The sequence below is a fragment of the Ambystoma mexicanum genome, chromosome 1p, assembly GCF_040938575.1.
Source record: "Ambystoma mexicanum isolate Mex_15411 chromosome 1p, UKY_AmexF1_1, whole genome shotgun sequence".
Taxonomy (NCBI): Eukaryota; Metazoa; Chordata; class Amphibia; order Caudata; family Ambystomatidae; genus Ambystoma; species Ambystoma mexicanum.
This window is the reverse complement of record NC_090921.1, coordinates 1,381,798,755-1,381,814,284: the sequence shown is the minus strand read 5'-3', so window position 1 is coordinate 1,381,814,284 and position 15,530 is coordinate 1,381,798,755. Positions and strand designations below refer to the sequence as shown.

Sequence of the window (15,530 nt, the reverse complement as noted above, 5' to 3'; positions counted from 1 at the left end):
CATTCTGAGCGTCCTCATTCCACCGAAATGCCCTCTTAGAACTGGTCAAAGCAGTAAGGGGGGAGGCGATGGCTGAGAAGTCCTTGATAAAACGCCGGTAGAAATTAGAGAACCCTAAAAAGGATTGTAGTTCTTTTAAATTCAGAGGGATCGGCCATTGCAAAACTGCAGATACTTTGGAAGGACTCATTTGCACCCCATGATCAGTGATCCTGTAGCCCAGGAATTCAACCTCATGAACGTGAAACGTACATTTTTCCAACTTGGCAAACAAATGATTTTCCCTCAAGCGTTGTAATACACTCGTTACATGGGTTACATGGGTTGCAAGATCAGGAGAGTAGATAAGAATGTCATCTAGATAGGCCACTAGGAACCGGTCCAACATGTTGTGGAAAACCTCATTGATAAAGTACTGGAAGGTTGCGGGTGCATTGCACAGCCCAAAAGGCATCACGCAGTATTCGAAGAGACCATATTTCATTTTAAATGCGGTCTTCCATTCGTCTCCCTTGCGTATTCTTACCAGATTGTACGCCCCCCGCAAATCTAATTTGGTGAATACGACAGAGGTGCCAAGTTGGTCCAACAGGACTGAGATCAGAGGTAGTGGATATTGGTTCCTGATGGTAACAGCGTTCAATGCCCGATAGTCAATGCAAGGGCGTAGGTCCCCCTCTCTCTTGGGAACAAAGAACAATGGAGATGCTGCGGGGGATTTTGATGGGCGGATGAAGCCAGTTTTTAATGACTTATCAATGTACTCTTTTAGTATTAAATCTTCTTTAGGGGTTAAAGAGTAGATACGCCCCGATGGTATTTTTGCCCCAGGTACTAATTCTATAGGGCAATCGTAGCTTCTATGAGGTGGCAGTATATCGGCTCCCCCTACATCAAACACATCCTTGTACCCTTGATATTCATGTGGCAAAACCACGTTGACAACCGCCCCCACAATGGGAGCTGAGTCAAGCAAGGCATAACTGGGATTCGATGAATCCAGGCTGGCCTCCAAGCAATTAGTTTCACAAAGGTCAGAAAGGAACATCACCTCAGCAGTGCACTCTGTTACAGGACCTGAAACCAGCGAGGACCCATCAACCGCATTAACAGTTTCTGGACAAGACTTGGGTACAATAGGTAATCCTAACTCTCGAGCATAGGTTCCATCCACGTAGTTCCCAGTGGCCCCTGAGTCTAGGACGACCGATACTTCTCTTAAACCAATCTTTTCCGAGGCTAGGGTAACAGACAAACGATATGGAACAGACATCTTGGATCCCATAGTGGAAATGCCCGGCAGCTGTACCCCTTCTACTGCCGAGCTTTGGCGTTTCCCTGTTTCTTAGCCGGTTTCTTAGTACAAGCACGCAAAAGATGGTCTGAGGCCCTGCAATAGAAACACAACCCATTCTTTCTTCTGTGTTCTCTTGTTTCAGCGGACAGGGGACCTCGTACAACACCTATCTGCATAGGTTCAGAAGATCCTGAGGCTTGTATGGGAGAAGTGACGGCAGTAGGAGGGATTGTTCGTCTTTCCCCTTTCCTTTCCGCACATCTGGAATCAATCTGTAAGACTATATCAAGGAGTTCAGGAAAGGTATTCGGAAGTATCGGAACAGTAGCCAAGGTGTCTTTCAAAGATTCAGATAGACCTTTGTAAAATAATGAAGCCTTTTTGTCCTCTGGCCATCCAGTCTCTGCCACAAGCTGGTTGAATTTGGCCAAGTATGCAAGAAGGGATAGGTCCCCTTGTTTGAGTCCGAGCAACTCCAAATCAGTTGCCTGGGTCGCATAACGTGTATCAAACACCCGGCTCATCACCTCTATTAAGGCGTCGCAATTATAGAGCAAATGGCTGCCATCCTCTAACAAGGGGTTGGCCCAAGCGGCCGCAGTACCTCCTAAATGGGACAGTAAAAAGGCAGCCTTTGTTGTAGAGTCCGGGAAGGAAGCAGGCCTACAAAGAAAATGTAGCCTACATTGATTCAAAAAGGTCCGATATGTCTTAGGATCCCCATTGAATCGTTCTGGGGGGGGCCAAGGGAAACTGGGCAGTCATGTACACCGGTCCTGTACCGGATACTGCCGGTCCAAAGCCTGACCCAGATGCCATGTTAGAGGGTGGTACCTGTACGCCAGGAGGTTGAAGACCCACTTGTAGCTCATCAATCCGTCGTTGTGTGGCGGAATGAGCAGCCGTCATGTCATTACGTAGATCGGCCACTAATTGAAATATAGCAGCTAAGGTCTCGTTCGCTTCCATAATGTATAAGGCTTCTGAATCTGTCAAAACCACTGAATACTTGATATGGAGTGAGTTGCCTCGTAGTGTAGATGAAGAAGTCTTCCAAATAATGTACCTGTCTGATTGTTAGAATTCACAACCAGAATGGTCTATTAATGGAAAGACAGGAGACCGATGACACTGGCGTCGTGGAACTGCATACAAGGTAGGCAGGAGTACACACCACTGGCGTCGTGGAACTGGACACAAGGTAGGCTGAAGTACACACCCCCAGCTGAAGACAAGGCAATAGTCAATATCGTATAACCAGGAAACACAAAGTACCCAATAAAATAATAAGCAGCAAAGTGAATTCACAGAGAGGGGAACCAGGAATTAGGAATTGGCTAAGGCAGAAACATGAAAGAGTCAAATTAGCAGAATAACAGTCTTACCGTATTGGACTCCTGTCCGGCGGCCAAAACGAAGTTCAAGAGCAACTGACATGCGTGGCAAGTTCCTTGATGGCAAACGTACACCCAGAAGTCTCTAGGCCGTGTACTTAGTCCCCAAATACAATCTATTTTCCAGGTACTGTGCAAAGTTCCGTGAAGCAAGGAGAGCAAGGTAAGGTAGACAAAATCAGAAGACAATCCTATGAGTTTTCCAGGTCAGGCAACGTGCAGGCGGCAAGGTACTTAAACGTGTCCAAAGATAAACCCAAAATCGGTCCGTGATCAGGCAGGAGGCAGGCAATGAAGAGTTGAGTCGAAATCCAAAGGCAAAACAGCAGCGGTCCGTGGTCAGGCAGGGTGCAGGCGACAAAAGGCAGAATCAGAATCCAGATAAGCAAAACTATTAGCGGTCCGTGGTCAATTCGAGGAAGCCAAGAAGAAAAGATTACAAAAAATCAAACAGCAAAGTTCGTAACGCCACCGAAGGTTGTTCAGAAGCGCCGGCAACTTCAGGGGAAGGGCTTAAGAAAGATGAATCATGTGACTGCATTGCGTGCTGTCGTCAGCGCAGGGCGGGCCAACCTAGGGTGTAGAGGACGCCAGCGTTGCCAAGCGACCTTCCAGGTGCCAGGCTGCGTTCCGGGTAAGCAGAAAGTTGTGCGATTACGGGCGTGCCTACACTTGTAGTTCGCTACTGCCCGCACCTTCCCTGCTACATTACCAGGACGGCAGGGAAACCTGACACCCAGTCCGTTGACGTCTGTTGACATCTTATCTACCAAAATTGTTTGTGGGTTCAGTAGTTTCCAAAAGTCTCTTGTATTACGGTTATTGAGAGCTAGCAGCATTTTTTCAGCATCATTTTGACCTTGAAGAGCTCTATTAGATCTCATCCAGTTTTTGTACTGTTGTTTTAGTAATCTTATTTTGTCATGGTTCATTTGTGGCATCTGCTGTACTTTTTTATGTCACTTCTCAATTTCTTTTTTTTATCTGCTAAAAGAGTCGAATAAGCATGTGTATGAAGATGGTTCTTATGGGTATTCGATGTTCTAATTAGTTTAAACAGAACTAATAGTTGTGGGTAGTTTAGCCGTTTGTCGTCTGTCATGGTTGTCGAAGTAATTTGATCTGCTAGTATTGTCAGAGAATGATGAGAGATCTTCAGTGTATTCTGACCCGAATTTCGAACTAGTTCAGGAAGATTTAATTTTGTTTTCTGAGGATTGAACATTTTCCACGTGATTGTCATTTGTGTATGGTCGCTGTTATCTGTTTTTATATTTTTTGTCTGTATAAGCTTCGATGCTATCAAGTTCGGTATATAGATGTAATTGATGATGGCGCCGGATGAGCCTCGGGTCCATGTATTCAAAGGATTGTTGGTTTGAGTGTCAAGGAAGTGCACTCTGACAAGGCCCCTGGTGGACATTTCTTTCAGCCATCGTCGAGCTCGTGTGGACATGTTGTTTGGTTTTAGCTCTGTCCCTGCAACATCAAAGAGATGTAAATTCAAATCACTGCATACTATTGGTTGGATGTTTGGATATGTTAGGATAATTTAATCTTTACAAGTAAAGAGTTTATCGGTATATAAGTCATTAGCAATGGCCAATGGATTCCAGTAGGTATTGAGTATTCCAAATGTACCGTAGGTTGAATTTGTCTTTGTCTTCGCTGTGTGAAGTATCGTGATTTGGATCCAGTCATTTATTTTCATTGAGTCCATGATTGTGAGATTACTGGTCGCTTTGATGAGTGTTATTAAGCCTGCAGATGGTCATCCTCTTTTGTTCCTTATTGCTGGAACAATCATAGTTATGTATCCATCATAGATCGGCTGATTCTTCAGTTTGTGCAAATAAGCAGAGCTGTGCAATTTTGCACTAGGTGTGCAAAGTATGTAGATTATTGTGATAGTCCAAATCTACAGATATTATAAAAGGTTCCATGTGTTAAAATCATGGCAAAAATTACTGTTTACACAAAAAAAGGCTGTGGTTTTGCCACCACAATCTATGTAATGGATGGGGGGGACAACCCCACAACCCCCGGACCCATTATACCATTTAAGAGGAGAGGGGGACACCCCCGCTCCACTTAAATGGTATAATGAGGTAAACCTTTACCGGGTCAAACCACAGCATTTTTTCCGTGATTTTATTACTGCATACCTTATAAAATAGTACTACAAATCACAAAAAAGTCTCATGAAATAGTACATAGAATAGCTATGATGGTTGCATAAAAAAAAAGGTTCAACAAATCTTTAATCCGCTCTGTCGTATATGAGCAGGGCCTATGTGTTAACACATGTGGAATGGAACATCAAACAGCAGTACTCACAGTTCCTAAGGTCTCCGTCCCAGCTTAAGTAATGCATGTGTAAGTAATGTTGTTTATAATTTTTTTTTGCATGTTTTGTACTTTTTTGCTGGGTTATACATGGCCCAACACTCACATCCAGGCTTACAGATAAGGGATGGAGCGGCCACTTTTACTCCAAAAAATATACATATACTCCCAAAAAATAAAAACAGGGAGTAAAAATACCCCCAACAAAAATGAAACAGACACACGCAGTACAATGTGCCCCTGCTTTCACCCACACAGTTCCATAGACTTTTTTGATCCAGTGGTATATCTAGTGCCACAGGAAGAAAAACTATTATTACTGGCTGATAGGAGGTCAACATGTATTTTGTTTAATGCTCATAACTAGGTGCAAAGAAATAATGATTACAAACACATTCCCGTGTTCCATGTAAAACATACTTTAACATTTTACTTGCTTTTAACATACTCGTGTTGGGAATAGGACTTAGCTTTTTACTCTCGAAAAAATCATTTTATTCCCAAATTTAAAAAATAGCTAGTAAAATACTCCGAATTCAAAATTTTATCTGGAGCACTGCTCACATCCTTACAAATTCTGTGCGTTTTACAAAATAATTGTATTTCTTTACGCCATCTTTAACCAACATCTGCAATGGCTAGAGGATTTTAAATACAGCAGAAGATCATGCACTTTCTACTCAGCATATTATTACAATTGGCATTCCATGTTCTAGGAAACAGAATTCTGTATTTTCTGGTGGTGCTGCAGAATTACAGCAAGACCAGAAAAATAGACATTGGACGTTTTCTGGAGAGCTGTTGCATATACAAGAAGATTCCCCCTTTTTCAATAGTTAAGAAGGACTATATATATATATATATATGACGGATTTCAGTTTTGCCTTTTTCCCTTGAAGCAGTTGGAACGTTACCAATGAAAGATTTTAGTTTTCTCAAACGAATATTGTGAAACAACTGCTACTTGCAGTATTTTTGTATCATTGCCATTTGCTATGTTACTTACAACTGCTGAGCACAGGCATCGTATTGGATCAGGAGCAATACTTCCAATGGAATTTGTCTGCAAGCTGACAATCCATTTGTTTCCTAAAAATAATTTGCCGGGACGGCCATCTTTCCCTGTAGGTGGATGATGATCCTACAGATCTATCAAATTCAGTGTTTGGTAAAGATCTGTGTGGTTCCAGCATTGAAATATCCTAGAACTCTATTGCGCGAAGACTTAATGAAAAAACTAAATGAATCACTTTGAGAAATATCCATGAAGATCCTTAATAGCTCCGACCTGCTAGTACCAATGCACATATTTTTGTCGTTTCACAGGCATTTTATGTGGCCCACTGGCTGTTTGGAGCAAAGTTGAAAAGTCAAGTCTTAACGTGTTTGTGGGAAAGGTGCTTCATATCTGTCTCTAACCCATTCGAAATTGACGGGCAAGCCTCACAGCAGGAACCTGTCATATCTTTAGTTGAGCCTAGGCTTCCTCAGTCCGTTAGGCATGCACAGTGTAAGTCTTCATTGTGGTACTGTCCTAATATATCATATATCTAACTTTGGCATGCTTACGGGGAAGATGAGTATAATGTGAACCACGGCATGATCTTTACAGTCGAATAGCACAGTTGGAAGAGTGGTTGTAATGGACCCTTGGCTGCTCCTCGGAAGATGTCCTTGTATTTCTCCCTCCTTGCATTAAAGTAAAATGTCCAAGTCCAATCTTTATTATAGACTCATGCTTCCTGTCTCACAGGTTAGAGACCCTGAGTATTGTCTTGCAGCGCTAAGCAGAGAAAGCTAGTGCTGAAACATCTCGACTTTCAGAGCCAAAGGTGATAATAAATCACTTCTTGGTGGAAGACCCCGACTACATGATAATGACCTTTCAAACAAGATTTGACATATTCCCGGCATTTCACACAAATTACCTCTGCAGTAGCCACCTTTTAGTTACCTTTTCTAATTCAGACCAAACCTACCTATAATCAGTTATTCTTATTGGGTTACAAATAGTTAATGAATCATGTCAACTTCTAGAAAAATTCGGACCTGACATTTTTCTGCTGATTCATTGAATTGTTTTTTTTACTTAAACATTGTACAGAATGTATTTTTCAACTGATGAATTCATTAACTTTTATAATGCGCTTAATACCAGTGACCAGTCTCCTAAGCGCTGGACCGGGATTCGATCCTATGTTTTTCTGCGTTGTCTTGCTTCCAAGACAAACACGTCTTCCCTGAGCTATCCTCCCAGCGAGGTGATGGGCCAACTGATGGCAGAGGTTGATTGTAGTTGCGATAAACGGGAGACTCTAAACCTTCCTTTGCACACTAAATCACAAAGAGGAGGAGAGCAGTGCATGGGTGATTGGTACACTTCCCTTAGAAGCTCTTATTTAATTGCACTGACATCAACCTTAAACTCGACCCTTTCCCTCCTGCAGGAGTTCTACCACTCATGTCAAAGAGGCTTCTCTTCTCTGTGTAGGTCAAATCTGTGATTGGCGAGTAAAAAGAAAGAAGGCTTTTAAGGTGCTGTAACCTGGCTCTGAGCCAAGTGGCCAATTCTGCACACTAAAATACCACGAGCAGAGCACAATACCCTCTATGGGCAGAGGGAGCAGCGAGTCAACCCACCAGTATCGGTGGATGACCTACACTTGTTATCTCAGGCTATGTTGTGTTACTGAGATTTATACTGCAGGGCTGTCCATTTGCATTCTTTTCGGGCTCTCTAGTGGATCTGAAAGATAGGGGGTGTTAGGTTAGTAGAGAGTTTGTGTTACTGTAATTTCATATAACATTTCCGTCAGCCTTAGGGAGAACTGCAGCAGCCACTTGGGCATCCTGTTTTCGCTTTAGTTTTAAAGAAGAGGAACAATGAAGTGTACAAATATTTAATTCAGCTGTTAGCCACCCTGTGGTTGTTTGAAGGCAAGTGCACCGTGGCAGTTGGACTAGACTGCATGCATTGTAAATGCTGAAGTTATGCCTCTGTGGCAGACTAGATAGGCACAACTTTCACTCGGATACCGTATAAGTTAAAGTGCGTGACGACTGCGAGGTTTCATCAGTTGCAGTTCACATGCTGGGCTTGTCTCGCACATGTCAATTATTTAGTAAGTAAGTCTTATATAAGTCTTTATTTTGGCATATTACGCCATAAAAGCTTCACAGTAAAAGGTAGGATGAAACAGTGTTATATTATACGCATAATAAGAGTAATATGATGGCATATCACATCCCCACAAATCAAATCTATTAAACAACCCTCTCATCCAGACCTAATATGTGGTTTGTAGCCAGAAACACGGATGTTCAAGGTGGAAATACCAATGACTGTGGGTTCTGAGTCTAGGATCTTCACATAATATATGCGAAGTACAAAATTTAGAGCGTTGTTTACAGTATTGATGTAAAAACCGAATACATAATTATGATAGAGTAAAATAAGTAAATAAGTACAATTAACGACCCCAGCTGATGTGCAAAAGTGCAATGAACAAAGTACAATGAACAAAATGTGTTATGGTTGCTTTTGCAGTATATATCAGATACAAATCAGTTACAGCGGAAGAAAAAACTATCAAAGGGAACATTAAATACAGACTGCAGTTTACATTGATTTGAGGTTACTTTATACAATGTAGTATCGATAAAGTGCTAATGCAGGAAGAGAAATGCAACGCTCTGATGAGGAAGAAAAAGTGCTAAATTCAGCTTGTCATGTCTAACATTCAGATGCACTGCATGCTTACGAATGGCCAGGTTGGTGTGCACAGTGGCTTAAGGCAGAGTGTTATGAGCAGAGAAAGGGGTTCATTAGTTTGCACCTTCTTGTCCCCGGGTAAAGGCAGCTCTTATCCCGCTGCCTCTGAGAACACTCATCAGCCAGCTCTTCCCGATGCCTGCGTAAATGGGACAGAGAAGGCTAAAACCTGCCAAGTTCTCTACAGCATTGCAAGTAAAGCACACGCTGGCTCCCGTGCGTACTGCCAGTGGAAGAACAGTTACCCTGGCTCTAGTTAGCAAGATCTTGTGCTGCTGGATTGACCCAAAAATAAGATAACCCGGTAGACCCTACCTAGGTGCGAAAGGGAGATATGTTCTGACCTGGGAACTGAGCATCTCATCTTCATCCATTTTGTCTGCAAAGTACTCCGCAATCTTAGTCTTCAGTGTCCTTTTAGGGATCCTAACTAGCATCTTATGGCCAGTAAAGTAGGTTCCTAAATCCAGCTTGTAAAGAAATGACTTAATATGAGCGAGTCATCCCACCTTACTCCAGCCGGTTAGTGTCAGTAAATTTGTGACCAGTAACTTGGTTCGATTATCCCCACCGGCCGTTTAGAGATTATGCGAGAATAAGATTGGTCTAGATCAGATAATGTCCGTTAAATATGGCATTCCCGTCTCCAAGTCGGTTACATAAACCTAAGTGGATTGTGGTACAGATAGTAGTCTACTTATAAAATAATTCTCTGCCCTCTGAAGGCAGTCTAGATTGGCACAGCCCAATATATCGATTTCGTATGTCCCTGCTGCCACTGCTTTGCCTCTGTAAATAGTCAGCATATGTTCCGGGGTAGTGGTGCCTGATATGTTTAGCAATTCTGAAAATGCCCCCAGCGATCTGTCAAATGCTTGCCTCTGATTTGGCTGTGTGATCCTCCCAGCTCAGTTTGGAATGAAACCTGAGGCCCAGGTAGTCAACGTTTTCACATATCCCAAGTTGATACCCATGTAGGCAAATACTGAGGTTGAGCTTCCTTTTTACTTGAAAAACACATTATCCGACACGTCCATTGATTCCCCCTAAACCCACTATCCAACATATATTACCTGTACCCATCTACCAAGAGTTGAAGCATGTTTTTCGATTTAAAATATGTTTTGATATGCAAATGCGGCTTTTCAATGCACAGGAGGATGGCTTAGATAGTTTTGTTTCAGACGTTTTCAAGATGGTCAAATATAGGTACTTTTACTTTGAGTGTACACTGAGATCGGAGAGGCATTCCTAATCTGTTTCATGTTATCCCTCAGCACTGCGGCACATTTTAGTTGTTGCAATTGTTCGAAGATTTAAACAGATTAAGAATTGAGCTACTTTTACCAAAGAAGAGTGGTGTCTCCAAACTTATTTTGGACTTGTTAATATAGATGTTACTGGAGATTTCACACTGTGACTGTGCCACACCTATTCAGGAATGTTAAGGATTTTGAGCCACTGAAATATGTGCAAACCAATTGTATGTCACAAATCTCCCGTAGGAGAGCCCTTTTTATTGACACGTGTTTCAGCTCATACTGAGCCTTTCTCAAAACAGGGCATATCTCAGCCATTTTGTCGCATCACTGTAATGATTCAGGTATGTAGCAAAAATAGTGATCTCTTGTTCAAGTCCCTGGGTTAGAATCCCACCTGGAAATTGCAGCGACCCCTTCACACACGTCGGCTGGTCTGTTCAAGAGGTTCTTTGAGATATACCCTGTTTTGAGAAAGGCTCAGTATGAGCCGAAACACGTGTCAATAAAAAGGGCTCTCCCACGGGAGATTTGTGACATATAACTGGTTTGCACTTATTTCAGTGGCTCAAAATCCTTAACATTCCTGAATAGGTGTGGCACAGTCACAGTGTGAAATCTCCAGTAACTTGTCTAAAGCCTCGGAGGAGGGGTAGGGGTTCCTCCAAAAAACTTTCACACAGACGCGACACATGAGATTTGCAATACTAAAAAAGGGGCGCAAGGCCTAGGAGGTTGACCCCAAACAACTACCCAATCATTGTTAATATACATGTCCGTCTACATCATGGAACGTAGGCATGTTGCTCTTCCCTAGAGTGGTAGACGGCATTACTTTTTGCTAATGTCTGTAACTAGGTTTCTGACTACTAGGGCCTAGCGTTCAGATCGCGGGTGAAGAACTTCATACCACACTGTATAGTTCCGGTGATGGATAGATGCATAGATCAGTATCTATCCCAGGCATAGCAACACATTTTAGTGTGCATGAAGTGGACCCGGGATAGGAATCTGTTGAGAAAGTGAGCTATGTGAAAGGATTGCATAGGGCAGGATAGGCCACAAGCGGCTCTTAAAATCTTTTGCCTCTGACTCCCATTACTCGTCACCATTTGCTCGACTGGAGAGCCACAGATTGCCTAACTCTGGCATACAGTCTCCAAAACCATTAAGATAACCCATGCACATGCCGGTTTACTTTTCAGAGGCCATGCTCAGTGGCTGTGGTATCGCTTTAAACTTGTTTCACTAGTTCAGGCATTGTCATCCTCTACCTGAGTAAAAGTGATTGTTGGAAAAAAGTGAACATGGGTAAAGCAGAGCATCATACGCAATACGACTGCTTTCTTGAGTTTTACATTTTGCACCCTTAATCAATCCCCTCCCTTAAAACAAACTGTAACCATACACATTATTTATTTAGTTACTATATTTGTTCAAAGGCCGCATTTCCTCCTTGGACTAGATAATTGTTTTTCAGTTGGTGACTGGTTTGTGTGATTTCTTTTGAAATACCTTGTTAAGCAGTCACGTACTGCGAGAGGGCTTTCTTTCCAAGTTCACAGTCTCAGGTTTTTTGTTGTAAATACATATGAACACAGAGCCCAATGTTTGCACCTTTGAGATTAAAACCATGGTTCAAAATAACAAATTAACACACATGTATGTTAGGTGACATTTCAGTCTCCCGTTGTTTCCACAAAGTAAATTATTTTGTGGTACTTTACTTTGTGGAAATTCGAAATTATGTATGCCTTTGTGGGGTAAAATGGGTGTGGGGGGGTGTCTGGGGTTGGGATTGTAGTGAAGGGTGAAGCAGGGCTTGGCGACCCATACAAAAATAAAATTCGAAGTACTTTTCGAAGTAATTTCCACTAAGTGAATTCCTGCGAAGTCATTTTTTGTGTGGAAATTACATGGAATTGACATTTCTTTCGGATGTGTTCATTTAATGTCAGAAGGGCCCTGATTTCCCAGTCAACACTGGAGTGCTTGCACATTTTACCTGTTCATAGTAGCAAAAGGTTAGTTTTATAAATTGTATATACAGCCGTTCTCATTTTGTATTTTGTCAAGAGAGCCTATAGTGCTGGACCAACCACCGGTCTTACATGGGAAAACAATGCTTATTGGAATGCCTTTCTTTCAACCATAAAGTAGTTAAGAAGCAGAGCGATCCAGAATAGATCTTAAAAAAAGAATCTCTGGGAATTATACCATAAGAAGCCTGTGATATTCACACACCCTGGATTATTACATGGTTTAATTCATTTATTTGCTGAACAGCAGTAGGTAATTTACTAATTTCTTTGCTACAGTGTCAACAACAATTGCATGCTTTCTCGCTAAATTGTTTTTGTTGGCCATTAGTCCCCTCATTTTGGCTACCCTCCTTGCCAGTCAATTAATTCTCCTGGCAAGGACCGCCTTCTAAAGTATCAACGTAACACAGCAACATTGCCTGTAATCTGGCTCCCTTACTATCTCTGTTCTCAATTAAACCATAAAATAGTGCCCAAACATTCTCTGCATGCAAAAAGTCTTGCAAACAACATTTTAAAATCGAAAAATCCTCTTGAATGAAAATAAAAAGCACGGTCATCTGACTAATATGAACATAACATAACCATATTAATCTTCTTTTTATAGATTAGACTTTAAAATGTTTAATATTCCATTCCTTGATTTCAGCAAACATATTTTTGTTCATAGCAACAAATACTTTATGTTCTACTTAAATTAACATAAGCATGTTGAATGAAAACATAGACCAGTATTTGTGAATTGCAAGTCTGTAATGCCATCTGTGGCTTAATATGTCATTCAGCGTTTTGGTTTTTGATGATTCTTGCAAATTTGCTCCCCTGTATTGTGCTGCTTAGAGGTTTCCCTACATAAATGTTGTATTGAATATGACCACTAACACCAAAAGATGTATTTCAGGGATGGAGCATTTTACATTTGGGAGCAGTGTACAAAGTGCCCACATTATATAGTTCCATAACATTTAGGATCGCAGACAAATTTAGACAAATGTATAGAGATCCAAACTGAGATTAAAAAAATAGATGGATGAATAAAGCAACACAATGGGATAGTTGATTTTTATTGTCTAAACCTGTCATGACTGCTGCTTTATAGGTAGGAGGGAAGATTGTCTTTTTTAAATCTCTAGACCCCGCTCTCTTTCCAAGCATTTATGGTGTTCAGGCTAAAAGGCGTACACCACCTTCTTTTGAATGGATGGAGAAATTGGTGCACGCCCATGGCTTTATGTGGAAATATGTTATCTCCAAACTGTCCATGAATTGCATACAATTAAAAATGAGCAGTCACACCATCTTTGAGACCTTGGCACGTCATAGAAACTCCCTCTTCAGTGTTGGTTGTGCTTTGTTGTGTCATTGTACTGCTTCAAATGTTTCATCTCGTTGTTCAGTCACCAGTCCAGTGTCGGTGATGACCTTGCATTTTCCTATGGCACTCACAGCATTCCTGGCCTACATTAAATGGATCAGGGTCATCTTACTTAGTGCAGCATTCTTATCACTGAGTGCCTCCATGCTCGCTATTCCTTCTGCCACCTTTGCGTGTGATGCACTTCTCTTTTTTTAGGGGTGGGGGGGGGTCTTTGTCTTAATATGGCCCTCCATTTCTTTTCAAAATGCCTATATTAGGGTACAGTACACAGCAGAAAAGAATGCTGCGTAATATGGCCCAGCACCATGGTGTGTATATTTAACTCTGAGGGCTCTCTGGATCTCTGCCGATATACAGCTGACCGTGTGGCATTGAGAGGCATGAAATTAAGAACACCATTCGTTAGCTGTATGCGGTAGCATTAAGTTTGCGCGAATCATAGGACCATATTTATCATGCAGAGCAAACTTGATTTTATTGCTGTTTATACTGAAAGGCACAAAATGTAAAGTGAAGAAGATGCTTCTTCTAGGCTTATAGTAAAATATAGAACTGATATCAGATGCGACATTTCCTGCTCTCTAAGAAGAGGCTTGTTCTGTATTCTAATATTTCGGAAACATACAACATTCAGATTTGCAAAGCGGCCTGCACGCATCATTAGAGGCTCGTTGGTAATGACTGATTATCATTCATTATTAAAATCAGTCTTTAAAAATGATTTTAGTTCTGTTATTCTCTGATATAAATTATGTGCACCTTATGTTTGTGTCTTAATACCGATAAGGGGGAAAGACATTCATATCCCCAGCTGTCCCAGCTTTAATGCACCCAACTGCACGTTATTGCTTTCAATATGGCCAGGATCGACTGTATATCGGCTTATGTCCAAACGGCCAGGAGTAGAACATAATGAGAATGACCCAAAGAGGAAGTGTTTTTATAGACCATAGTGCCCTTCCAAGTGTAACGATCAGCAGACTTGGTAGTCTCACTGTAAGCGATAGTTCGTTTTGCATTAGACAAGTCTTGTGGGTGGTTACAAAATACTCATTAACCCCAAAAAACAGAATAATTTCAACCCTTAATTTGCCTGCACATTTCCCTAATTCAGTGATCGATTGATAACCTGGGGTCGTCTGATTTAAGAATTATGATATTAACTCATTTAAACAATGAAATATTTTTATTTTGCACACTGTCCTCTTTCGAAGACTAAACATGTTGTGTTGATATGTTGTCTTGTTTTTGATTTCTGTCAAAGTTAACTCTCCTAACATTGCTTTCATTTAATTTCATGGTGACAGCCTTTAACCTCTACTAATACTTTCTGGACATTGCTGTAGTTTAGCCTGAGACGTTTGTGATTAAATGCATCAGTGTGAAATGGCAAGTTCAGATGAAGACAAGCCCTCCTCCCCGCATACGTTTTGGAGGTCTGGTAAGTATGCTGGCCAGAAAAAAGGTCATTTTAATTTAAATGCTTTTATTGTTCCCTAATCGAAACATTTGAATGCTTTTTATGTCTTCCATTCAAATGAAACAAATGTTGACCTGCAAATAATTTATATCTGTGTAAGCAATGGATCTGTGCTTGTGGAGACGCATGTATGAACAATAGCATGGTTTATCGCTAAGCTGATAACACTAATAATTGAGAGGGATAAGCAAAAACACCACAGTGACTTGCAGAGATGTACATTGATTGGGTTACCTCCTATTTCTGTCAGCTAACATTCAAAACCAATCCTCATTCATAGGGAACAGTTTGAGTACAAGTGAACAAAGGAAAGGGCGAAGCATGTTTGCATTTTATGGCATGTCAAATGGAAATGCAAAGTTGTTGAATGCAAATAAAACGGATTTCTTCTTGATCCATTTTACAGCATGTGAAAGGAAGTTGCATTCTTGGTATACTGTTACACAGTGGTGTACAATTCAGCTAACCTACAAACAAGTTACCTATAAGAGAGTGCTAATGATGTGCAAATTATATAAATAGGCAAGAGCATTTGGATTACAAGCGCGTACAGAAAAAGAAA

The 15,530-nt window shown here is 41.3% G+C and overlaps 1 protein-coding gene across 7 annotated transcripts in view; it reads left to right on the top strand.

Annotated features, from left to right (window-relative positions):
• PHKB (phosphorylase kinase regulatory subunit beta) overlaps positions 1 to 15,530 on the top strand; it is a 2,092,963-nt gene that overhangs the window by 22,167 nt on the left and 2,055,266 nt on the right. For 2 of the 7 annotated variants that reach the window (XM_069607058.1, XM_069607055.1), the window contains exon 2: positions 14,796 to 14,929. The exons of 2 other annotated variants lie outside the window; for them this stretch is intronic. In XM_069607058.1, coding sequence (XP_069463159.1) covers positions 14,860 to 14,929 — 70 coding nt within the window. In that variant the 5' untranslated portion in view covers positions 14,796 to 14,859. The remainder of the gene's footprint in view (positions 1 to 14,795; positions 14,930 to 15,530) is intronic. 3 more of the 7 variants (XM_069607057.1, XM_069607054.1, XM_069607056.1) reach the window with 2 other exon arrangements.